Genomic DNA, 27,600 nt, shown 5'->3' with positions numbered 1-27,600 from the left:
TTTCGATTTATAATTGACAATTCTTGTCATTAACAAGTGGTAGGGTGTGAGAGTTCCCCCTACTGGCCTCCTGACTCCACTTTAGTGAGGCTTCCCTTTATTAATTTTCACAGTATTCTTGGGGTCCCTCAGCCTAAGATATTAGTCTCAGGCTTAGCCCATGAGACATGTGGGGAATCAGCCCTTATTTCAAAGGAGAGAGTCAGGACACATGTTCAGTACATAAGTCATTTTGTAAGACTAGGGGAAAACATTTGTAAATATAATAAAACCTCAAAAGCAAAGCCAAAGTAAGTTTAAAGTAGTTGTCAGACATAAAAATAAGAGCTACTAATAATCAACTACCTAGTAATTGTATACATTTTTTTAAATCTTCACAACCTCAAGTTCTCAGTTTTTATATTCATTTTCGAGGAAGATGATGTGCCAGCTTTTATGGTCCCGAACTGGGATTCACAGCTTATGTTTCTTCATTGTATAATGCATTTCATCTTTGGAAAAGAACCTCCAGGGGAAGAATTTGTATGATACTTACTTTTATTATCTCCCACCACCTGCACCACTCATAATCACCCACACTCGCCTGCCCACAACTTATTCGAAGGAATGGGTGAATCCATTCTCCAGTGTTTAATATAGTATCTGCATATAGAGGAACTCAACTGTTTTGTTTTTTTGGTTTTTTTAGATAAATAAGTAAAGGTCAGGATGTGGTAATTTGGGTGATAAAGAGCCAGATAATAGAGAAAAGAGCCAGAAAGGAGAGTAAGAGAAAGGCGAACAGTATTGCAGATTTGTTGAAAAGGGTAAACATTCATTTTAAATTTAAAAATCCTCATGGTGGCACTGTATTATTGATTAGATTATTTTGAAAATATCTTACTTTGGTGGGAGTGGGCAGAGTGAGAAGGAATACTTAGTAAGCCAGACCTTACCCAGAATTATAGTTGATGACCTCAGAGGGAAGCTCAGTGTTCAGAACTATAAACTGTATGACAATAAATTTTAGGGGATGAGGTGAAGTGAAAAAAATGGAAGAGAAACATTTCAGGTAAAATAGAGTGATGTGGAAAGTCAGGTATTATTGAGTCTCCATAGAAGCAGGGGATATTTTGTACAGCAATGTAGAAGGATTCCAGTTTTTCTACATCCTCTCTAACAATTGTTATTTTCCATTTTTAAAAAATTATATAGCCTTTTAGTTGGTATGAAGTTGTATCACATTATTGTTTCATTTGCATTTCTTTAATGTTACCAGTGATGTTGAACATCTTTTCATGTACCTGTTGTCCGTTTGTATATCTTCTTCATAGAAATGCCTATTCAAAATCTTTGCCCACTTGAAATTGGGTTATTTGTCTGTATGTGTTCTGGAAAGTAGACCCTTTTGAGGTCTATCTTTTCACTTTCTTACTAGTGTCCTTTGATATATGGTAGTGTTTTATTTTGATGAAGTCCAGTTTATCCATTGTTTCTTTGGTTGTTTGTACACTTTATGTGTCAAAGAAATCATTGCTTAATCAGAGGTTACAGAGATTTACCCAATGTGTTCTCCTAAGAGGTTTATAGTTTTAGCTATTATATTCAGATTGTTGATCCTTTTGTAGTTGATTTCTGTATATGGTGTGAGACAGAGTTCCAGCTTGATCCTTCTGCATATGGATATCCAGTTGTTCCAGCACCATTTGTTTAAAAGACTATTCATTTCCCCCATTTAATTAACTTGGCACTCTTGTTGAAACCAGTTGACCTCAGAAATATGGGTTTATTTCTGAACTCTCTACTATATTTCTTTGATCTGTATGTCTGTCCTTGTTTCAGTATCACCCCCATCTTGATTACTTTACCTTTGTAGTAAGTTTTGAAATTGGAACTTGGCTATGTCTTGACATTTATTTTGCAATTCTTTGTACATTTAAGAATAACATTTTTGGGGGACGCCTGGGTGGCTCAGTCAGTTAAGCATCTCCCTTTGACTCAGGTTATGATCCCAGGGTCCTGGGATCCAGTTCCACATTGGGCTCCGGTTTTTCCCTCTGCCTGCCTCTCCCCCTGCTTGTTCTCCCTCCCTCTTTCTCTCTCTCACTTTCTCTCTCTCACAAATGAATAAATAAAATCTTAAAAATAAAAAAATGAATTAAAAAAATTTTTTAAAGAATTACCCTTTTTTAACACACACAAAAAAACAAATCTAGTAGGAGTTTTATTGACATTGCCCTAATTCTGTAGAAAATTTTTGAAAGATTTATTATCTTTACAATTTTGATTTTATAATCTGTGGACTTGGTACATTCCTTTGCTTATTTAGTTCTAGCTATCCATCTATTTACTTAGTTTTTCATTTTTATTTAATACTAATTAGTAGTTATTGCTTTAGAGGTATTATAGATATGTTGTTAGCTTATTCCTACATATCTTTTGATGCTATTATAAATAGTATCACTTTTTGAAATGTCATTTTTATTGTTTCTTGCTGATAGAAATAAAGTTGAAAGAGCTCATTTTTGTATATTGAACATGCTAAATTATATTATTAACTTTAATAATTTATAAGTAGATTATTTCTTATTTTCAATGGGTTACATTCAAAGCACCTGCTAATAAGGACACTATTTTTACTGCTTTATTAAGGACATATAGTTTGAATTTAATCAAAGTGGTAATAGCAGACATCTAGTTTCATCCCAATTTCAGAAAGAACATCTATGTGCCCTATTTTACACAGCTTTTATGAGCCAGAATTGGGATTCAAAGGGATCCTAGTTTCCTGATTAAGGAAGTTTTTTTCTCCCTATTCTGTGTGTAGTAAACTTTTTTTAAAATCATGAGTAACTGTTCAGTTTTACTTAAGCTTCTGGTGAGATGGGCAAATGACTTTTCTTCTTTGTTTTACTGAATTTCATATTCTGTCAAATTACATAACCTGATTTTGTGTAAAAAATTAATAAACTAAATAATTGTGCATGGAGATTATTGATCATATTTCCTTAATAGCAATAGAATTATATAGGGAGAGGAATAGAGTTTGTGTAGAATTGTTTCATTCTACCTAAATTTTCAAAATCATTGGCATAAATTTGTTTATAATATAATAATATAATATATATAATATAATAATATAATAGTATTTTTAACATCTATGAATTCCATAGAACTTATCAGTTTCATTTATGATACTCTGAATTTTTTCCACTTGTATTTTTCCTTGATAAATCTTACCAAAGCTTATCGATTATATTAGTCTTTTCAAAAAACAAGCTTTCACATTTATTGATTCTTCCTATTGCATGTTTGTTTTTTAAATTATTAGTTTATGTTCTTTATTATTTTATTCCATATTTTCCATTTTGGAGGATTAATTTTCTAGCATCATAAGGTGGGTTCTTAAGTCATTTATTGTTAGCCTGTCTTCTTTTCATGATTAGGATGAATCTCAGTGGGGTTTGGAAAGTTTGTTTTTTTCTTGCTTAGATTCTCTGATTTCTTGCACCTGTGAGTTGATCTCTCATTACTTTTGTAAAATTCTCATCTTGGGAAGGCACCACTTCCCAGAAGAACAACTTAAAAGACAGAATTATCCCTTGGAAGCTTAATTATGTGTAAAAAGAAGGAAAGTATAGCAATAATGAATGGTAGTACAGAAACAAAAGATTATCAGGGAATCAGAAAACTGTATCAACATTACCACCACACCACCACTACCACCAGCAGAAGGATATATTTTTTTAAACTGAGCCCCGCAGGCATCCCAGAAGGACATTTACCAAAGAAATTATATTTCACTCTGCCAACAGAAATCCTTTCATAAACTAAGAAACCAAGTAATCAACTCAAACTCATCATCACTTCTCCATAAAATTATTGTTTTGATGGCTCATGAAAATTCACAATTCACAACATATACAGCCAACATTCATACAAAGCTAGTATGGCAAGAAGACAAAAATAAAAATAACACATACAAGGAAATAATCTTTTAAAAACCACAGAGTTAACTTAATTAGAAATATATATATATATAGTGGGCAACATGTGGGGAGCAAATATGGCTAAACATTAACATAGTTGATTCTAGGTGGAAGGGATGGTCTTCATATTACTAGTATTTCAATTTTACTTTATATTTGAACAAAATTTTTAAATGATAACGTGAAGGGAAAACAGGTTCCTGAAGACTACATAGAACATGATACTATTTCTATAATGTTCAAATTAAAAAATTAAAATATTTATTTTTATATATAACATATATTTAATATATATATTTATATGGTCCACTTGTAATTAAATAAAATAGGAGTGAAGAATACAATTCATCATAGTGGTTACCTCTGGAAGGTGTAAAAACTGAAGGAGCATATAAGTATTTTAAAATTATTTGTAAACTCTTTTTTTTTTAAGATTTTATTTATTTATTTGACAGAGAGAGAGACAGCCAGCAAGAGAGGGAATACAAGCAGGGGGAGTGGGAGAGGAAGAAGCAGGCTTCCGGCAGAGGAGCCTGATGTGGGGCTCGATCCCAGAACGCCAGGATCACGCCCTGAGCCGAAGGCAGACGCTCAATGACTGAGCCACCCAGGCACCCCTAAAATTATTTGTAAACTCTTAACTTGGAGCCTGGGTCATAGATTCCATTATGATACTATGCTTTAAATCTATACATATGTAGCATATAATCAGTATGAGTCAAGTATTTTAAAAATGTATTTCTAAAGTATGAGGAATGGAAAAGGTAAAATGATACTAGATTTGATGATCTACCCAGAAATCTCAAAGGATCCTCTGAAAAATTATTAAATTTTATAAGAATATCTTGTGGTTGATTAATGTAAAATAAATGCAAACAAACATTCAGTTGCATTTGTATACATAAACTGCAAGCACTTGTAAATTATGATTCTTAAAAATGACAGAGTCCAATGGTATAGTTGGAACAATTTCAGCAACAAAATAAGGTAGTATTGGATTTGTAAATGTATGAGTTGATCATATGAATCTATTTTGATATAAATAAATGACCAAATAAAAAATGATGGATAAAAGAGAAATCTCCCATAGAGTTCCAATCAATTTATGTAGCTATTCAAACCTCAAGGAGGTAGAGGGTAACTTCACTCTCCTTATATGTAGGATGTACATTTTGACTTCCTTCCGTAGAATATTTTAGAGTATGGACAGAGAGGTAAGTGAGTAACTTTACAGCAGAGAAAGCTGACAAACACAACCTCAACCAAGTCACCGAGGTCACACTGGCAGTGTATACCTTTTGTTGTTGTTGTGTTGCAAAATAAAATGTCACTTTAATCTGTGCTCTTCCTCCCAAAAACCCATAATCCCAGTCTAATCAAGAAGAAAAAAAAGAAAAAATCAGATAGATCCTAGCTGAGGGAAGTCCTACAAAATACCTGACCAGTACTCCTCAAAACTGTCAATGTCATAAAAAATAAAGAAAATCTGAGAAACTATCACAGCTAAGGCGAACTTCAGGAAACAGAACTACAAAATGTAATACAGAATTCTGGACTGGTTCACAGCACAAAAAAAGAAGAAGAAGAAGAAGAAGAAGAAGAAGAAGAAGAAGAAGAAGAAGAAGAAGAAGAAGAAGACTACATTTAAAAAAAGGAAACCTGAATAAATCAGACTTTAGTTAAGGGTAATATTTGATATTTGTTAGTGATAATATTTATTCATTATTGTAACATGTACCATACCAATGTATGTTCTTAATAATTAGGGAAAGCACTGCAGAGTATATGGAATTCTCTATACTGTCTTTGTAATTTTTCTGTAAATCTAAAACTATTCTAAAAGACAAACTTTTTTTAAAGGAGGGAGAGTATATAATTTTCTTATAACAGAAATTCTATACTTTTCAACTTTCTTAAGAAAGCTCAAGAAGTATCACTAATGGTCATTTTTACCTTTTTTTTTATAATGATTTTTTATTATGTTAGTCACCACACAGTACATCCCCGGTTTCCGATGTAAGGCTCAATGATTCATTAGTTGTGTATAACACCCAGTGCACCATGCAATACGTGCCCTCCCTACTACCCATCACCGGCCTATCCCATTACCCCACCCCCCTCCCCTCTGAGCACCTTGTTTCGCTTCTCATAGTCCATAGTCTCTCATGTTTCATTCCCCCTTCTGATTACCCCCCCCCTTTCTTTATCCCTTTCTTCCCCTACTGATCATCCTAAATTCTTTGTTCCATAGATGAAGAAGTCATATGATAGTTGTCTTTCTCTCAACTTGACTTATTTCACTTAGCATTATCTCCTCAGTGCCGTCCATGTTGTAGCAAATGTTGAGAACTCGTTCTTTCGATAATAAGGTAATATTCCATTGTATATATGGACCACAACTTAATCCAGTCATCTGTTGCAGGGGGCATCTTGGCTCCTTCCACGATTTAGCTATTGTGGACATTGCTGCTATGAACATTGGGGTGCATATGGCGCCTGCTTTCACTCACGTCTCTATCTTTGGGGTAAACACCCAGTAGTGCAATGGCTGGATCATAGGGTAGCTCCCATTTTAACTTTTTAAGGGACCTCCATACTGTTTTCCACAGATTGGCTGTACCATTCCATTCCACCAACATAAAGTAGGGATCCCTTTCTCCAATCCTTGCCAACAATTGCTTGTTTCTTGTTCTGTTGATTTTTGCCATTGGCACAGCATAGTAGGTGATATCTCATGTGGTTTTGTAATCTTCTTGATGGTGAATATTGCAGCATCTTTCATGTGTCTGTTAGCCATCTTGATGAAAACTTCTATTGGAAAAATGTCTGTATCATGATCTTCTGTCCCATTTTTAATTGTGTTTATTTGTTTGCTCGTGTAGTTGTAGTGTTGAACAGTCTTTACTAGTCTTGGACTACCTTACTTCTATATGTGCATCTTTGCAAATATCTTCTCCCATTCACGTGAGTGTCTGCCTTTAGTTTTTGACTGTTTCCTTCAGCTGTGCAGAACTTTTACTTTGATGTAGTCCCATATATTATTTTTTCTTTTGTTTCTCTTGCTCATTTGGGATATCATGAGAAAAGGTTGCTATGGCTGATGACATAGTAGAGGTTCCTGACTGTATGTTCTCTCTAGAATTTTATGGTTTCACGTCTCACATTCAGCGTCTTTAATCCATTTCAGATTTTTTTGTAGTGTAAGAAGAAGAGTGGTCAGTTTCTTCCTTTTGCATGTTAGCTGTCCAGATTTTCCCAACACCATTTGATTGAAGAGAACTGTCCTTTTCCCATCGGATTCTGTTTTCCTGCTTTGATCAAAAGACTAATTTGCCCAAAGATCACAGAGAGTCCATTTCTGGGCTCTCTATTCTGTTCCATTGGTCTATGTGTCTGTTTTTGTGCCAGTACCATGCTGTCTTTGTGATGCAACTTTGTAGTACAGCTAGAAATCCACGACATTGTGATGCCTCCCAGCTTTGTTTTCCTTTTCAACAGTTCCTTGGAGATTCGGGGCCTTTTCTGTTTCCATACAAAATTTAAGGACTATTTGTTCCAGTTCTTTGAAAAATGTCCTCGGTATTTTAGTCGGGATAGCATTGAAAGTGTAGATTGCTCTGCGGGTAGCATGGACATTTAACTATGTTAATTCTTCGATCCATGAGCATGGAATATCTTTCCATCTTTTTATGTCTTCCTCGTATCTTTCCGGAAGTGATTTATAGTTTCTAGAATATGGGTCCTTTCTGCACTCCAGTTAAGTTAATTCCAAGGTAACGTATGGTTTTTAGTGCTATTGTAAATGGGATGGATTCCCTAATTTCTCGCTGGCGGTCTAAGTTGTTGGTGTACAAATGCAACTGATTTCTGAGCATTGATTTTTGTATCCTGCCGTTACTGAATTGCTCTATAACTTCCTAATAGTTTGGGAGTGGCTTCTTTTGGAGTTTTCCATATAGAGTATCATGTCATGTCTGCGAAGAAGAAGACATTTTGACTTCCTTTCGATTTGGATATACCTTTTTATCCTTTTTGTTGTCTGATTGCTGTTGCAAGGACTTCTAGTACTATGTTGAATAATAGTGGCGAGTGAGGCGTCTTGTGAGTTCCTGATCTTAAGGGAAAGGCTTCCAGCTTTTCCCCATTGAGAAATAATATTTGCAGTAGGCTTTTCATAGATGGCTTTTATGAGATGAGAAATGTACCCTCTATTCCTACACTCTGAAGGGTTTTAATCAGGAAAGGATGCTGTATTTTGTCAAATGCTTTTTTCGGCATTGATTGAGAGATCATATGGTTCCTGAGTCTTTTCTTGTTGATGTATGATGATGTATCACGCTGATTGATTTCTGCGAGAATAATATTGAACCACGCTTACATCCTAGGTATGAATCCCACTTATTCGTGATGGATAATCCTTTTAATGAACTGTTGGATTCTATTAGCAAGAAGCGTATCTTGTTGAGGATTTTGGCGTCCATATTCATTAGGGGAAATCGGTCTGTAATTCTCTCCCTTTTGAGGGTCTTTGGCTGGTTTGGGGATCAAGGTAATATTGGCCTCATAGAATGAGGTTTGGTAGCTTTCCTTCTGTTTCTATTTTTTTTGAAATAGCTTTTAGAATAAGGTATTATTTCTTCTTTGAATGTTTGGTAGATTCCCAGAGAGGAAAACTGTCAGGGCCTGGGTTTTGTTATTTGGAAGGTTGTTTATCACTGACTCAATTTCTTCATAATCAATTGGTGTTTAAGAAATCAATTTCTTCCTGTTTCAATCTTGGTAGTTTATAGGTTTCCAGGGAAGGGATTCCATCTCTTCCAGACCACTTGATTATTGGCATATGGCTGTTGATAAAAATTTCTAATAATCAACATTTCAATGGTGTTCGTGACCTCTCCTTTTTCATTTATAATTTTAATAATCTGGTGTGCTTCTCTTTTCTTTTGGATAAGTGTTGCCAGTGGTCTGTCAATTTTATTGATTCTCTCAAAGAACCAGCTTCTAGTCCCTGTGTTGATCTGCTCTCCTGTACTTCTGGTTTTTCTGCTTGGTTGATTTCAGCTCTAATTTTGGTCAATTGCTTCCTCGTGCGGGTAGTTGACCTGTCCCTCATTGCTGTTCAACTTCTTGAAGTAAAATATAAAAACTGCACATTTTAGATTTTTCTATTCTTTTGAGTGAGGCTTAGGGTGGCTATGTATTGTTTCTCCCTTAGGACTGCCTTCGCAGTATCCCATAGGTTTTGACCATTAATGTTTTCTTCTCCGTTGGTCTCCATAAATTGTTCAATTTTGATTTTTTGATTTACTGATTGCTCAGTCATTCCTGAGCAGGATGGTTCTTAGTCTCCAAGTGTTTGAGTTCATTTCCCAAATTTTCCTTGTGGTTGAGTTCCAATTTCAGAGCGTTGGTCTGAGAATAATGCAGGGGATAATTTCAATCTTTTGGTATCGGTTGAGACCTGTTTTGTGTCCCAGATCAGATCTATTCTTGAGAATGTTCCATGGGCATTAGAATAGAATGAGTATTCGCTTTGGTTTCTGGGGTGTAGTGGTTCCTATATATCTGAGGTCGCTTTAGTCGGAAGCGCGGCATTCAAAGCCTTTGATTCTTTGCTTAGTTTTGCCAGGGTGTTCTGTCTATTTCACGTAATTGGAGTGTTGAGATTCCCCTACTATGAAGATATATTTTTATTTATATGTCTCTTTATTCTGGTTAAGAAGTTGGCTTGTTTATCTTGCTGCTCTCCCCCTGTTGCGGGGGCATAGATATTTATAATTGTCATATCCACTTGTTGAATACTTCCTTTAAGAATAATATAGTGCCCTTCTGGGCGTCTCCTAACTATGATGTAGTTTAAAAATCAATTTATCTGATATGAAATTGCTACCCCAACTTTCTTGAGGTCATTTGCGTGAATGGTACTCCCCATCCCCTTACTCTCAGTCTGAATGCATCTTTGTCCGAAATGAAGGTCTCTTCTGAGACCAAGATGGATGGGTCGCCATTTATTTTTATCAATTCCAACACGATATGAACTCTTATGAAGGAGAATTTAAGCTGTGAAATTAAGACTAATATGAGTGAGAGATATGATTTTAATGATGCCATGTTGCCAGTAAAGTCTTTGTTTGTATTGGCTGTGACTTTCTGTTCTGTATCACTCTTGGGGCCTTTTCTTTATAGACCCACGTGAAATATCTCCTGTAGGGCTGGTTTTGTGGATTACGAAATTGGTTAGTGACGGCAATTCTTGAAATGTCTTTATTTCTCCATCAATTCTGAATGACAGCCTTGCTGGATAAAGGATCCTTGGCTGCATGTTTTTCTCTGAAAGAGCTTTTAAATATGCTCCCCAACCCTTTCTCTCATTCCCGGTCTGTGTAGACAGGTCTCGACGTAATTCTGATGACTTGCCTTGACGTGAGAAATTGCTCGGCCTCTGCTTGCTGCCGCTTCTCAATACTGTATCCTTGGATCTAATTTACGAACTGCACTATGACGTGCGTGGCGCGTAGGTCTGTCGATGGTTGGAGCTTGGGAGGGTCCTCTCTGCCTCGAGGACACGAATGTTTGTTTCCCTCGCTAGAAGGGGGAAGTTTTCAGCTACAAATTTGTTCAAGTATCTCTCTAGACCTCTGTTTTTGAAACACACCCCTCGGGGATGCTGATGATTCTAACATTGATGCTTTCATTGAGTCAGTAATCTCCCATAACTGACTACTCTGGGCATGGATTTTTTAAGACCATCTTCTATTTTCATTTTTTCTCTATTAACCCATCTCCAATTCACTAACCTAGTTCTTCTTCGTTACTATGTGACCACTGGCAGTCAGAGGCCTCTAGTTTTTGCCTGCATTTGCCGCTCACGCAGAATTTTTAATTTCTTATGGATTCGCGGCTCTCATTTCTGTCCTTAGGGATTCATATTCTCAGTAACCTTTCAGTTAATACTTTTCAATTCTACTCATCATTTGACCATCGTTATTCTGAATTCCATTTCTGATAATTTGGTTACATCCATATTCCATTATTTCTGTGCAGGCACAGACTCACTGTGTCTTTTCTTTGCTGGGGTGGGGGCTACTCCTTCTGTCATTCTGATGAGGAGAGGTCCGAGGGTGTCCAGAGCCCAAATTATTGACGGGTCACCGTGCCACATTTTTTAGGGTCTTAGCATAATGGCTTCTTTTAAGATTTATTGTATGTTAGTTTACTGAGATGGTCAGGCACAGACAGTCAGCAAGAATGGGAACAGTAGAGGAGTGGGAGAGGAAGAAGACAGGCTCCCAGCGGAGGAGCCGAGTGGGGACTCTTTCCGGGTCACGCCAGGATCACGCCCTAAGCCGGAACACAGGTGCTCACGATGCGCCACCCAGGTGCCCTGGGCTGTGAGGCTTCTTGATTCTTCAGCCTGCCTTCTGTGTTCGAGGGAGGGCCCTGCCACGCCGATACCAGGCAACCCTGTTTGGGTAGAATCTCCGTGTGCCCCTCAGAGGGGGGATGCGAGGGCATGCTGGACCGGTATTTTCGCTTTGTTCTCTGGCGGCTTTCCCTGGCGGTCTGCTATGCCTCTTCTGAGAGTCAGAGCTGCAGAGGCTGAATTGTCACAGAACAGAGGGATTGCGGCCCGTTCTCCACTGATGTTCTGGCCACTTTAACTCTGTTTCTCTTGGTGCTGCTCAACCCTGCGGCGTCCCGGGATGTGCGCCCCGACACCCCGCGTCCCTGCCCTCACTTCCAGGGCCGGTGCGTCTCTGTCCTTTGTGTTTTTAACGCCGCCAGCCGCCAGCCGCCCCGCGCGCTACCGGATCTCTCGGTCTCAGTCTATGCCCGGTGAGCACACCGGGATTCCGGAGTTCCGTGAGAAGCCTGGTGGCGCACGCACCCAGTTCAGGGTCTCAGTCTGCTGTTTCGCGGGTGCGGGTGCCGACCGCGAGTCCTCCCGCTCCCCTGTGCAGGTGGCCCGCCAGCTGCCAGCTGCCCCGTGCGCGCTCCGGGAGCTCCCGGTCTCAGTCTGGATCCCGTGAGCACACCGGGATTCCAGTGTTCCCCGAGATGCCTGGTGGCGCGTGTTCACGGCTCACCGGTCTCAGTCCGCTCTCTCGTGGGTGCCGTACATGAGTCCGCCCGCTCCCCCGTGCAGGTGGCTGCCGCTTCCCAGCGCCCGAACGCGGCGGCTCCCTCCCCCTTCCATTTATCTTCCGATATCTGTGCACGGTTTCACGGCTCCCCTCTTCGTACCTCAATACTCAGCGCTGGAGATGTTCATTTGTAGAGATCTAGATGTATCTTCCTGCGTCTCAGGCTGATTCCGTGGTTATTTAGGCTGGTCTGGTACCTATCCAGCTCGACTCAGGGGACCGGCTGAAAAAGGGGTCCCCTACCACTCCGCCATCTTAACTCTCTCCCATTTTTACCTTTTTAAAGCAAAGTGTTATCTTTTGTAAGAGTATTTGCACTTTAATACTTTCTTCTAATTATCAGTTTAAGATTTCACACTTCTGAAAGGGTTTGGGGCGTATTTTTCATGGCATTCAATAATTAATAGACATATCAGTAAATGTATTAATACCTGTATGCTTACTTGATTACTATATATTATATTCATGAAATTAGACTTCAAAATTCATTGTAGAAAAGATATTTGTGTAGCAAGATAATCTCTTTTCACACTCCAAATAGTTTACTTGTCCCAATTTGGCCTAGTACATCATTCCATCCTTTATTTCTTATTTATTGTTTTCTTAGTCCTTGTTCATGGTGTTGGTGTTCTGTATTAAGATCTCTCTCTTTCTCTCTCAATCTCCCTCTCCCTCTCTCTCTCTCTGTCTGCCATTCTCAGATACTGCAAAGAACATTTATTCTTTGGAAGAGAAAATGATTGGAAAGTACGTGATTATGATGAGTATCACAGGCTTTATTTGCCTTCTCTTCATTTTCTTTTTGGACACTAATTTGTGGAAGCTAAGAACATTTTTCAATCAATATATTTACTTTGGTATCTATAAGACATTCAGGAAGGTAAGTAATTAAGCATGAGCTTTAACTCCAAGCAAAATCTTAAAAAAAAAAAAAAAATGGTGGGGGAGGGCACCTGGGTGGCTCAGTTGGTTAAGCCTCTGGCTTTGGGTCGGATCATGATCTCAGAATCCTGGGACAGAGCCCCACATCTGGCTTCCTGCTAACGGAGAGTCTGCTTCTCCCTCTCCTTCTGCCTCTCCCTGGCTTGTGCTCGCACTCTCTCTCGCTCACTGTCTCTTAAATAAATAAATTCTTTTAAAAAAAAGAAAAGAAAGAAAAAGAAAAACTCCAGGCAAATGGAACATTAGGCCTAAGAAGCATGTATCTATACATGGCTATCTCAGTTACTGGTAAAAGAAAAACCTGTGTTCACAGAAATATATTTTCTTTTTTTAGGGATTTATTAATTATTTTAGGGAGAAAGAGAGAGAGTAGGTGGGGGGATGGGGACAGAGAGAGAGAGAATCCTGAAGCACACTCCCTGCTGAGCTGAGTGTGGAGCCCAGCAAGGGGCTGGCTCGATCCCAGGAGTCTGAGATCATGATCTGAGCTGAAACCAAGAATGGCTGCTTAACAGACTGAGACACCCGGGTGCCCCAGAAATATATTTTCTGAAATAAAATCTATTGAGGTAATTTACCTGCAATTAACTGCATTTGTTTTTATTGATTATTTCAAAGAACCAGATTTTGTGTTTACTAATTTCCTTTTTTGTTGACTGTTTTCTCTTTCGTTGATATTTTTAGTCTTTCTTTAAAATTTTTTCTTCCTGGGGCGCCTGGGTGGCGCAGTCATTAAGCATCTGCCTTCTGCTCAGGGCGTGATCCCGGCATTCTGGGATCGAGCCCCACATCAGGGTCCTCTGCTATGAGCCTACTTCTTCCTCTCACACTCCCCCTGCTGTGTTCCCTCTCTCACTGGCTGTCTCTCTGTCAAATAAATAAATAAAATCTTCAAAAAAATAAAAAAATAAAAAATTTTCATCCTTCTGCTTGCTTTTGGGTTACTTCCCTCCTACCTTCTTTATGAAAAGACTGAAACCACAGGTTTTAGGTCTTCTGTAATAATAGAAACACTTAAAGCAAAACATTTCCCTGCAAACAGTTCTCTAGGTGTATCCTGAAAAAATTTGATTTCTTCTATTTTCGTTATCATTCAAATGTTTAAGTATTTTTTTAATTTCCTGTATGATTTCTTTTTTTGATGTATGGATTACTTAAAAGTCTGTAAATAAATTTCAAAATATTTGGGAAGTTTCTAGATATATTAATTGTTACTGATTTCTAGTTTAATTCCTTTGTGGTAAAAAAACATACTCTATAGTCAATCCTTTCAAGTTAATTGATAATTGCTATATGGCTCAGCATATGATCAATCTTGGTGATATGCCCTGTGCATGTGAAATTAATGTATATTTTGTGTTTGTTAGTTGTAATGTTCTATAAATATCAATTAGGTTATGATGGTTGATAGGATTGCTTACATCACCTAGTCTCTACTAGTATTTTTATTAGATTTATCTTACAGTTGCTGAGGAAAGAGTGTAAGATCTCCAATCTTGGTTATGGGTTTGTTTATTTCTCCCTTTAATTCTGTCATTTAAAAAAAATATATTTTGAATCTCTATCATTAAGCCAATAAACATTTATTATTATATGTCTTTCCAATTAATTGAATTATGGAGTGTCACTGGTAATGACATATATCTCTGGTAATATTCTTTGTCTGAAAGTCTATTTCCTGTGACATTAATGTGGCACTTTCACTCTTGTACATAGTTTCTCATGATATGCCATTTTACATACATTTATTTTCAAAATTCTATGTCTTTACATTTAAAGTGGCTCACTGTAAACAGCATGTAATTGGATTCTAACTTTTTAACCATTCTGATAATCTCTGACTTTTCCATTTGAGCATTTAGTCCTTCATTGATAAATTGGTATTTCCATCTACCTACCACATATATTGTCTTCTGTTTGTACCTTCAGTTTTTTGTTTCACCCTTTTCACATTTCTGCCTTAACTTGGATTAATTAACTCTATTGGAATTCCATTTTAATTTTTCAATTCACTCCAGCAATACTTTTATATTTATCTTTAGTGGTCAATGCAAGGTTTACAAAATATATAGTTAATTTTTCATAGTCTTTTTAGAGTTAATATTGTAAAATGTAGTAAATGTGAAGCTGTAAATATCCATTTATATCCCTCATTTTTTTAATGCTGTAGTTAGTGTATGTCTTACATCTATATATGACATTATGTTATTAACCATGAAAAATATTATATTTTGCTTTAATACATTGTGTATTTCAAAGTATTTGTATTTCAATAGCATCTCTGGTGCTATTCTTTCTTTTCTGAATACATGAATTTCTCTCTGCTACAGCTTTCCTTTAGACTGAAAACTTACTGAAGGATTTATTTTAGTTAAGAACTAGAGAAAACCTATGTTAGTCTTGTTTTATCTGAGAATATTTTTATTTACCTTCATTCTTGTAGTGTTTTTTGCTTTCTTTAGAAGACTAGGTTGATCTTTGGGTTTTTTCTTGGCACTCTACAATGTCATTTCACTATCTTCTGGCTTCTTTTAATTCAAATGAGAAGACACCAGTCATTTAAATTGTTTTCTCCTGTATGTAATGCATTGCTTTTCTTTGGCTGTTTTTAAGAGTTTATCATTATCTTTGGTTTCCAACAGTTTGACTATGATGTACCAAGGCATGATGCCAACTTTGCTAAGCCAGAACCTTATTTGCCAGAATCCTCTTCCCTGTATTATCCCAATTTAGAGTTGGTAAGGAAAGAAGTTCACATGAGATTCAGAAGGCAGAATTGAAGCCGACTTATTAGCCTCAGTCTTATAGCAGCACATCTCTCCTAAACTTGTTCACTTCAAACTGTACTAACAGCTGTACATAATGCCACTAAAAAGAGTATCATCCAACATAAATCAATCCACAGTTCTTTACTTAGGATAGGTCAGGGAATGACATTTTCATTTCCCATAATTTTATTCTTTTTATTTCAAATACTTGTTCATTTATTGCTGTATTCGATAAAATAATGAATATCTAACAATTCATTTTACTGCACTTTTCCTGTACATATGTTTATAACTTATTTATTTTTATTAAGTTTTTTATTTTAATTCCAGTATAGTTAACATAGTGTTATATTAGTTTCAGGGGTACAATATAGTGATTCAAAAATTCTTTGCATTACTGAGTGCTCATCATGATAAGTGTACTCTTAATCCTCTCCCCTACTTCATTCATCCCCCCCATCCACCTCCTTTCTGGTAACCACCAGTTTGTTCTCTATAGTTAAGATTGTCAGCTTCTTGGTTTGCCTCTTTCTCTTTTTTTCTTTGTCTTGTTTCTTAAATTCCACATATGAATGAAATCATATGGTATTTATCTTTCTCTGACTTATTATACTTAGCATTATTCTCTCTAGCTCCATCCATATTGTTGCAAATGGCAAGATTCCATCTTTATGGCTGAGTAACACACACACACACACACACACACACACACACACACACATATACCTATATATAGGTAGGTATATGTATATATCACTTCTTCTTTATCCATTCATGGACATTTGGACTCTCCATAATTTGGCCATTGTAAATAATACTACAATAACCACAGTGGTGCATGTGTGTCTTTGAATCAATGTTCTTGTATTCTTTGGGCAAATACCCGAAGTGCAATTGCTATTTTTAGCATTTTGAGGAACCTCCATACTGTTTTCCACAGTGGCTGTACCAGTTTCCATTCTCACCAACAGTATACAGTGGTCCTTTTTCTCCATATACTAGCCAACAGCTGTTGTTTCTTGTTCTGTTGATTTTAGCCATTGTGACAGGCATGAGGTGATATCTCATTGTAGTTTTGATCTTCATTTCCCTGATGATGAGTGATATTGAGCATCTTTTCATGTGTCTGTTAGCCATCTGGATGTCTTCTTTGGAAAAAATGTCTGTACATGTTTTCTGTCCATTTTTTAATTGGATTATTTGTTTTCTGGGTGTTGAGTTGTATAACATCTTTACATATTTTGGATACTAACCCTTTATTCTATATGTCATTTGCAAATATCTTCTCCCATTCAGTATGTTGTCTTTTAGTTTTGACTGTTTCCTTCACTATGCAGAAGCTTTTTACTTTGATGTAGTCCCAATAGTTTATTTTTGCTTTTGTTTCCCTTGTCTCAAGAAAACATATCTCGAGAAAAGTTGCTATGGCTGATGACAAAGAGGTTACTGACTGTGTTCTCTTCTAGAATTTCCATGGTTTCAGGTCTCACATTTAGGTCTTTAATCCATTTCAAATTTATTTTGTGTGTACAGTGAAAGAAAGTGGCCCAGCTTCTTCCTTTTGCATGTTGCTGTCCAGTTTTCCCAACACCATTTGTTGAAGAGACTGTCCTTTTCCCATTGGATAATCTTTCCTGCTTTGTCAAAGACTAATTGACCATATAACTGTGGGTTGATCTTGTATCCTGCAGCTTTACTGAATTTGTGTATCAGTTCTAGCAGTTTTTTGGTGGTCATTTGGGTTTTCTATATAGTATCATGTCATCCGCAAATAGTGGACGTTTTTCTTCTTCCTAACCAATTTGAATGCCTTTTATTGATTTTTGTATAGCTAGGACTTCCAGTACTATGTTGAATACAAGTGGTGATAGTGGACATCCTTGCCTGTAGTTGTCATTTTAGTGGCATCGTTATCTGGTTTTGGTATCAGGATAATGCTTGTCTCGTATAATGAATTTGGAACTTCTCCTTCCTTTTCTATTTTTTGGAAAAGTTTGAGGAGAATAGGGATTAACTCTTCTTTAAATGTTTGGTAGCATTTGCCTGTGAAGCCATCTGATCCTGGACTTTTGTTTGTTGGGAGTTTGTGATTACTGACTCCAATTTCATTGCTGCCTATCAGTCTGTTCAAGTTTTCTATTTCTTCTTGTTTCAGTTTTGGTAGTTTGTATGTTTCTAGGAATTTACCTATTTCTTCTAGGTTACCAGTGTTGGCATACAGTTTTTCATAATATTCTCTTATGATTGTTTGTGTTTCTGTCGTATTGGTTGTTATTTCTACTCTGGCATTTGTGATTTTATTTATTTGAGTCCTTTTTTTTTTCTTGATAAGTCTGACTAGAGGTTTATCAATTTTATTGTTTTTTTTTTTCAAGAAAACAGGTTCTGGTTTCATTGATGTGTTCTATTGTGTTTTTTTAGTTTCTATATCATTTATTTCTGCTCTAATCTTTATTATTTCCTTCCTTCTGCCATCTTAGGCTTCATTTGGCGTTCTTTTTCTAGTTTCTCTAGGTGTAAGCTTAGGTGTTTATTTGAAATTTTTCTTGCTTCTTGAGGTATGCCTGTTTTGCTATAAACTTCCCTCTTAGAACCACTTTTGCTGCAGTCCAGAGATTTTGGACCAGTATGTTTTCATTTTCATTTGTTCCATGTTTTTTTGTTTTGTTTTGTTTCTTCTTTTATTTCCTGGTTGACCCATTCATTGCTTAGTAGCATGTTACTTAATCTCCATATATTTGTGCTCTTTGGAGATTTTCTCTTGGCTCACTTCTAATTTCATACCATTGTGATCAGAAAAGATGCATGGAATGACATTTATCTCCTTGGATTTGTTGAGACTTGTTGTGTAGGCTAATATGTAATCTATTCTGTGTGCACTTGAAAAGAATAATCACAAACTCCCAACTTGTCATTCTTCACATGTTTATTTGTGGTTTTTGATTTGTGGTTACTGTTAGGCTTTTATATATCCTCTTCTGCATATAGCAGTCTATTGAGTTTATGGTTGTTTAAGTTTGAACCCATTCTTTTCCCCTTTCCTCCCTACATTTTATGTATGTGGTGTCATATTTCATTTCCTTTTATTTCATGAATTCTTTGACTGAATTTTTACAGAAATACTCATTTTTACTGCTTTTGTGTTTCCTACCTTCATATTGTCATTTTCTGTCTTTCCTTTCCACTCTTTAAAGTCCCCTTTAATATTTCTTGCAGGGTTGGTTTAGCAGTCATGAACTCCTTTAGTTTTTTTGTGTATCTGGGAATCTCTTTTTCTCTCCTTCTCTTCTTTTGATTTGCATTTTCCTGATGATGAATGACATTGGCATCTTTTCATGTGTCTGTTGGCCATCTGACTGTCTTCTTTCAAAAAAATGTCTGTTCATGTCTTCTGCTCATTTTGTAATTGGATTATTTGTTTTTGGGTGTTGAGTTGTATAAGTTCTTTATATATTTTGGATACTAACCCTTTATTGAATATGTCATTTGCAAATATCTTCTCCCATTTCATAGGTTGCCTTTTAGCTTTGTTGATTGTTTCCTTCACTGCACAAAAGCTTTTTATTTTTATTTAGTCCCAAGAGTTAAATATTTTTACTTTTATTTCCCTTGTCTCAGGAGACATATCTAGAAAAATCTTGCTGTGGCCAATGTCAAAGAAATTACTGCCTGTGCTCTCTTCTAGGAATTTTATGGTTTCAGGTCTCACATTTAAATCTGTAATCCATTTTATATTTATTTTTGTGTATGGTATAAGAAAGTGGTCCAGTTTCATTCTTTTTCATGTTGCTCTGCAGTTTTCCCTACACCATTTGTTGAAGAGACTTTTTCCCATTGTATATTCTTTCCTCCTTTGTTGAAGATTCGTTGACCATATAACTGTGGCTTTATTTCTGGGTTTTCTCTTCTGTTCTATTGATCTATGTGTCTGTTTTTGTTCCAGTACCATATTGTTTTGATTAGCACAGCTTTGTAATATAACTTAAAGTCTGGAATTGTGATCTCCAGTCTTGTTTCATTTCATTTTCAAGATTGTTTTGACTACTCAGGATCTTTATGGTTCCGTAAAATATTGGGATTATTTTTTCTAGTTCTGTTGGTAATTGATAGGGATTGCATTAAATGTGTAGATTGCTTTGGGTACAATAGACAGTTAAACAATTATTTGTTCTTCCAATTAATGAGCATGGAATGTCTTTCCATTTTTGTGTCATCTTTAATTTTTCATCAATGTCTTATAGTTTTCAGAGTACAGATCTCCCATGAGTCAATTCTTATAACATTTATATAACATTCATATAATTAGAGTTGCTGTTAAATAGCTGTTAAATAGCAGGGGTGTTTTTTCCAATTTCTGTTTACCAATAAAGATTATATTTTAGGGGTGCCTGGGGGGTTCAGTCAGTTAAGCATCCAACTCTTGATTTTGGCTCAGGTCATGGTCTCAGTGTCATGGGATTGAGCCCCTCATTGGGCTCTGCACTCAGTGCGGAGTCTGCTTGTCCCTCTCTCTTTGCTCCTCCCCCTATTCGCTCTCTCTCTCTAAAATAAATAAATAAAATCTTTTTTTAAAAAGATTATATTTTGACCCATACCCTATCCTTGTGTTAGCATTTGGCACTCTTTATGAGTTGGTGAAAACAAAGGAATAATTCCAGTCATATTTTAAAATGGAGAATTTTTAACTTTGAAAGTTAAATCTTTATTTTTATTTTTATTTTAATAAAATTAAATGTGGTAAAGATGAATCCTAGCTTGGGGTGGTCTACACAGACTGTCAGAGTCTCAGCAACCTCCCAACTCCTCATTTCTTCACAACTTATTTTTTTTCCTTGTCTATATGGCAATATGTTGGGGTTTTTTTTCTCCTTTGCCCATAAGTTTTTATAACTTCACCAACATATATCATATTGTGTATTTCAGTATTCTTTTTCTTAGGACATGATTTCTTTAATTTCAAAGTTAATCATCTAAGTTTTACCATGTTTGAATTTTTACAAATATTTATAGGTGTGAAACCATTACAATCTCATCATACTCGAAATATAGAATATTTTCATCATGTCAGAAATTTTCCTTTGCAAGAAGCTCTTAGGTTTACTCCCTTAGTATTCTTCTGAGGTTCAGAGTATCTATGGTAATGTCCCATTATTCTTTCTTCATATTGGTAATTTGTTTATTTTTTTATTGGTCAATTAAACTAAAGGTTATTGAATTTTGTGGATATTTTAAATAACCCACTTTTGGTTTCATTGATTTTTTTCTTCTATTATTTCTATTTCCAATATCACTGAGTTCACTCTTGTCATTATTATATCTTTCTGCTTATTAGGGATTTACTTGTATTATTTGACTTTTATTTCTAGTTTCTTCTGGTAGAAGTTTGGACCACTGATACTTTATTCTTTTTTGAAAACTTCATTCTTTTTAATATAAATATTTAATGATATAAAAATCTCTCTAAACACTGCTTTTGGTACATCTCATAAATTTTGAAATATCATGTTTTCATTTCATTCTCTTCAAGACATATTCTAATGTCTTTTGTGATTCCTTTTTTGATGCATGAGTTATTTGTAAAGAGTGTTGTTTAATTTCCAAATATTTCAAAATTTTATATAGTTCTGTTGATTTCTAATTTTTTTCTAATTTTTTTATTATTGCTGTACTACATATTCTTCTTTATTCATAAATTTCATGGCCCAAAATATGCCCTATCTTGATGAATGTCCCTTCTGTATTTGAAAGAAGGCATATTCTGCTCTTTTTGGATGCAGTGTTCCTTAACAGTTAACTAGGTAAAGTTGTTTAATAATGTTGTTCAATTTTTCTATATTCTTACTGTTTTTTCCATCAATCTGTTGTACCTATTGTCAAGAGATTAGTGTTAAAGACTCTTAGCATGTCAGTGGATTTGCCTATTTCTCCTCCTTATTTATTTATTTACTTTTATTTTTTGGTTTTGGCCTTAACTATTTAGAGTCTAAAATATTAGGTGCACATGCACTTAGGATTTTTATATCCTCTTGATGAATTTAACCCTTGTCATATATGTAATTGCTCTTTAAAAAATCTCTGGTGATATTCCTTGTTTTATAATATACTCTGTCTGATGTTACTCTGCCAATCTTTTCATGTATACATTTTTTATGGTATATCTTTTTTATCATTTGACATTTAACCTGTGTATATTATTTTTGAAGTGAGTTTCTTATAGATAGCATAGTTTATTTTGCTTTTTATTCAATCTGACAATCTCTACATATTAATAGAATTGAGACTATTCCTAATGTAATTATTTATATGGTTGGGTTTAAATTTATGATCTTGCTTTTTATTTTCTTTCGCATCTATACTTTATTTTTTCTCTTTTCATGTCTTCTTTTGGATTAGCAGTATTTTTATGATTCATTTGCATCTCCACTACTAATTGATTAGCTGAATCTCTTGGTTGTAATAATATAAACTCTTCCATCCATTTGCACAGAATATCTTTTCCTTTGTGTCTTTTTTAATTTCTTTCATTGTCTTATACTTCTCAGTGTACAAGAATTTCACTTCCATGGTTATATTTATTCCTAGGTATTTTATTCTTTATAATGCAGCTGTAAATGGGATTGTTTTCTTAATTTCTCTTTCTGATGGGTCATTATTAGTGCACAGAAATGCAACAGATTTTTGTACATTGATTTTGTAAACTGCAACTTTACTGAATTCATTAGTTCTCTTTCTTATGATTTTATCTCCTTTTGAGCTTCTCTTTTGTTCATATGTTGTCTTCCTAATTTCATTAAATTGTCTGTTTGTGTTCTCTTATAGCTCACTGAACTTCTTTATAACAATTATTTTGAATTATTTTGTCAGGTAATTTTAAAATCTACATTTCTTTGGGATAAGTTATATGAAATTCATTGTGTTCCTCTAGTGGTGTCATGTTTTGTATTCAAATTTTTTTTGGTGTTCCTTGATTTTTTGTGTGTTCCTTGTAGCCCTGTATATATGTCTGTGCATTTGTAGGAACAGCCGCCTCTTCCAGACTGTATAGACTGGCTTAGGTGGGGAAAGACCTTTACCTACATATGGGTGTGAGGGCACTGGGGGCGGGGTGGAGTGCATCTCTGGCTCTGGTTTCAGTGGGGTACAACAACATCTCTGGCTCAGGGTGTTGGGGTGAACAGTGGAATAAACTCTGGTCTGTTCCATTAGCTGAGTTTAGCATTACTGAAGATTGCAAGGGTCTTTGGCAGCAAAGGCTTTAGTGTCTCTAGCAACAGTGCGGGATGCTCTTGTCCTTAATGACAATGGCTGCTGGGATCTTCGTGCTCTACTTTTCTCTCAAGAAGAGAAATTGTGAACAAAGAGATTCTTTTTGGTACCAAGCTGTGCTAAGTTGAGGAATGGGTTGATGTGGGTAAAATGCATCTTCTACTTTTCTATATGGGCATCCCTGGATTTTCTACTCCACCAGGTTGCTGCATCCTCTTTAACTGTACTCCAGAGGTCTCCAGGGTTATTTTCTCTGTGGATATTTGTTAAATCATTGATGGGGGGGGGGGGGACAGTAAGCACTGGGGTCTCCTAATCCACCAGCGCGCTGATATCACTCTCCATTGTTTTTTGTAAAAAGTCAGGTGTTACTCTTATTGGAAATATAAGTGATAAGTGTTTATCTCTCATTGATTTCAAGATTTTCTCCCTGCCTTTGGCATTCAGCATTTTTTCTGTCTGTACAGATCTATTTGTGTTTATCATACTTGGTATTCACTAAGCTATGGATGTGTATATTAATGTTTTTCATGAAACCTGGGAAGTTCCAGCCATTTCTTTAAGTATTTTTCTGCTTACTTCTCTTTTTTCCATTTGACATTCCCATTATGCATACATTGATGCACTAAATGGTATCCCACATTTCTCTGAAGCTTTGTTCATTTTTCTTGATTGTTTTTCTCTCCATTCTTCAGGTTTCACACTCCCTTTGTATCTATTTAAGTTTTCTAATTCTTTTTTTCTGCCAGTTCAAGCTTGTTATTGAACCCTTCTAGTGATTTTTTCATTTTAGTTATTATACTTTTCAACTCCAGAACTTCTGTTGGATCCTTTCTTTTATAATTTCTATCTTGTTACTGGTAATCCTTATTTGATACAACATTGTCATCATACCTCCCTTTACTCCTTCAAGCATGATTTCCTTTATTTTGAAAATAGTTATAATGACTACTTTGAGGTCTTTGTCTATTATATCAGACATCCGGTCATTTAATGACCGGCACAGGCAGTTACTCTTGCTTACTTTTTTTCCTGTGTGTGGGACACAGTTTCTTGTTTCTTTTATAACAATTTTTTTTCTGAACTCTGGATATTTTAAATATGTATTGGTTCTGTGAGTATTGTCCTTTCCCAGGAAATTTTTGTTGTTTGCTAGTTTGTTTAAGTAACTGGCTGGGATGTTTCTGTGAAGTCTATTTTCCTTGTAGTGTGAAGCCTCTGGTATTGTTCTTCAGAAGATGCAGACCTGGGCATGGGGGTAGTAACCCTGGAATGACAGTGGTTTGAAGGTCTCTCTTTGTCTCTTTCCATGTCCACACCCAAGTTAAGCTTCACTAACTGCTAGCTGATTTTTGTATTTCTTTCATCAATGCCATAATACATAAATTGCTCCATTGAGGGAACCATTAAATTTGAGCCTCTTTGCAGAAGTAGTTTGAGATCAGTGTTAAAGATGAGTTTCACTCCAGTAGAGCTCTTCATAGCTGTCTCTTTCCCTGGTTCTTTCTAGTAAAGTAGGTAGCCTATAGTTAATTTATATTTCTAATGAAGCTACCGGTCATTTCTTTATTGCTTTACACAAAAACTTCCATTGTTTTGAGAGGATCTTAAGCTTTAATTTCCCTATACTATTTCAAATAAAGACAGTTTCTTTTATAAAAGAAAGTATTCTTTAGCCTTTCAGTGTTTAACATACTGTAATTATAATAAGTCACACTTGATTGATCTCAGTTGCAGCTGTAGTTTTTCCTGAGGTATCCAATTCTGGAAAAAAGACAACACTATGTAATCCTAATTTTTTAATTTGAGGAAATAAAAATCAATCTGTTCTGAACTGATTGGACAAAACAATCTTTAAGGGGCACCTGGGTGGCACAGTGGTTAAGCGTCTGCCTTCGGCTCAGGGCGTGATCCCGGCGATCTGGGATCGAGCCCCACATCAGGCTCTTCTGCTATGAGCCTGCTTCTTCCTCTCCCACTCCCCCTGCTTGTGTTCCCTCTCTCACTGGCTGTCTCTATCTCTGTCAAATAAATAAAATCTTAAAAAAAAAAATTAAAAAAAAAACAATCTTTAAAATTATGCCTATTTTCTGTTCTACCATCTTGAAATCAGTTTTCTAAAGTTATTTGGTCTAGTCAGGAGTAATAAAGAGCATTTATCTTGTAATATTTATCTTGAAAATATATGCCAATGAGTTTCTTAGGAAAAATCTTGTTAAACCTTGCTGATTTTCTTGGCTTCTATTCCTGATTGATTGACGAAAAAAGTTATTATTATGTATTCATGACTGTTTTTTAGAGTTTCCCTACCATCTTGGGATGATTTCCTTCTTAAAGATCCAAGTGATAAAAGCCATTTCCCTGAATGCTTTATATTCTTTTAAACAAATAGCATGATTTCACTCATATGTGGAATTTAAAAAAGAAAATGAATGAACAGAGAGAAGAAAAGAGAGAAAGACGCAAACCAAGAAAAAGACTCTGAACTATAGAGAACAAACTGATGGTTATCAGAGGGGAGGTGGGTGAGGGGGTGGGTGAAATAGGTGGTAGGGATTAAGGAGTACACTTGTGATGAGCACCAGGTGTTGAATGGAAATACTGAATCACTATCTTGTACACCTACAACTAATATTACACTGTACATAACTAACTGGAATTTAAATAAAAACTTAAAAAATAAAGATTTAAAATTCTTAAAATTCTAAAGATTTAAAGTACACATTGTAGCATGTTAATTCACACTCTTTCTACTATGTTGAATGACTTTTTCTTCTCCTCTGGTCTCCACCATCATTCTTCTGATGAACTATTTATTATTCAAAACTTAGTCAAGTTGTACATGATGCTGAGTAATATTCAGATACTTTATGGAATGACTAAAATCTTATATTTTAATGTCTTTGAGATTATCCCCTAGCTTAGCTTTCATGAAACCACCCACTGTAGACTAGACACCTAAAGAGCATTCACTTTTATAATTCTTGTTTTGAAAATGTAGGAAAAAGTGTCCAAGGAACTATCTGGAGAATCTGATGATGAGGATGTACAAAATGAAAGACAGAGAATCCTGGGGCAGCCTCAGGAGTTCCTAGATTCCACAGTGCTTATTAAGGAACTCACAAAGGTAACATCATTCACTGGCCAATATAGGCTGGCTTCACTTATCCCCAAGAGTATGTCATTGGTGTCCAGGGCACACTGTGGTTCTTCAGAATCTATGTGTATTTTTCCAGTGTAATAGCAGAGTTCTTGTGAAACTGTCTGAAGTCGTGGTCCATAGGGGTCTGAGGTATTTATTTATTTGATCTTCAAATACTCTTTACTACATTGTATTTTCTGGATTTTTTTAGATATATTTTAAGTATCCAGTCATTCTGGCTGTGAAAAATATCTCTGTTACAATCCAAAGGGGAGAGTGCTTTGGATTGCTTGGATTCAATGGAGCTGGAAAAACTACTACCTTCAAAATTTTGACGGGTGAAGAGACTGTTACCTCTGGGGATGTGTTCATTGAGCATGTTAGCATCACTAAAAGTCTTCAAAAGGTAAGACACTATTACAATCTAAGATATGAGAAGCTTGATACCTTGGGGGTACAGGTAATAGGCAGGCACTGAAGAAAATAGATGGCAAACATGGTAGACATTGATATTGATACTGTTGACTCAGTAGATTCTGGAGAGAGAATTAAATTTTGGAAGAGAGAGAGGCAACAAGAATAGAATCAAGACAAGATTATCTTTTGTGTTCTTTGAAACTGCTAGAGTAAAAGGCAAGTTCTCTCAAGAGTACATCTAACATATGCCAGACAAGGTGCTGTAAGGAAGACTGGGCAGAAGATGCAGTTCATTTACAAATGCAGTTTGCTTGTAACTGAGGTCTTCATGCACCTTAGAGCTCTGGAACAGGATGGCCTTTCAGAATGGTCCCAAATCAAGGCAACATAGCCATCTTTTGTATCCCTGAATCAGCCAGCCATTGGGTGCATGTGCCAACTGGGAGAGAGTGCATAACCTTGGGGAAAGCTAAGTGGAAAGAAAAATTCAAGAGGAAAATTGTGAATGGCATCAGATTCCAGGAAATCTCAGGCAATGTAAAGCCTGAAAATGGTGTATTGGATTTAACAACTAGAACTTCACTGATGCAGTTAGCAAGAACTATTGTACTATGGTCACTTGAGTGGTAGTAATGGGAGCCTAAATGGTGCATTCCTTTCCTCTTTAGTTCACGGCACATTGTCATGACATGAGGAAGATGGGGCTGTGGGAACCTGCATGCTCTAGGATGAACAGTATTCTAGTAACAGAGGTGAAGCCAAGAATTTGGGTTATACTTTAAAGAAAGTTAGCTTTGAAGCAAAGGGAAACATTAGAATTCACCCAAAGTTGTGAGGATGAGACAGGAGACATTTTATATATTAAACAACTTGAACCACATTTATACTAGAAGGGAAAAAATTGAAATAGAGGAAGAAGTGATGTATGATGAAAGGAGATGAATGGGTTCTTT

The 27,600-nt window shown here is 36.0% G+C and overlaps 1 protein-coding gene across 1 annotated transcript in view; it reads left to right on the top strand.

The window, feature by feature from the left end:
* Nucleotides 1–27,600, top strand: part of LOC103668907 (ATP-binding cassette sub-family A member 3-like) — a 147,155-nt gene that overhangs the window by 89,853 nt on the left and 29,702 nt on the right. The window contains exons 23-25 of the mRNA XM_040636563.1: nt 12,814–12,992; nt 26,090–26,215; nt 26,442–26,636. Of these exons, the coding sequence (XP_040492497.1) occupies nt 12,814–12,992; nt 26,090–26,215; nt 26,442–26,636 (500 nt within the window). The remainder of the gene's footprint in view (nt 1–12,813; nt 12,993–26,089; nt 26,216–26,441; nt 26,637–27,600) is intronic.

Source organism: Ursus maritimus, unplaced genomic scaffold (genome assembly GCF_017311325.1).
Source record: "Ursus maritimus isolate PB19 unplaced genomic scaffold, ASM1731132v1 scaffold_2, whole genome shotgun sequence".
NCBI lineage: Eukaryota > Metazoa > Chordata > Mammalia > Carnivora > Ursidae > Ursus > Ursus maritimus.
Note: the sequence above shows the minus strand (reverse complement) of the source record. Positions and strands in the feature narration are given on the sequence as shown.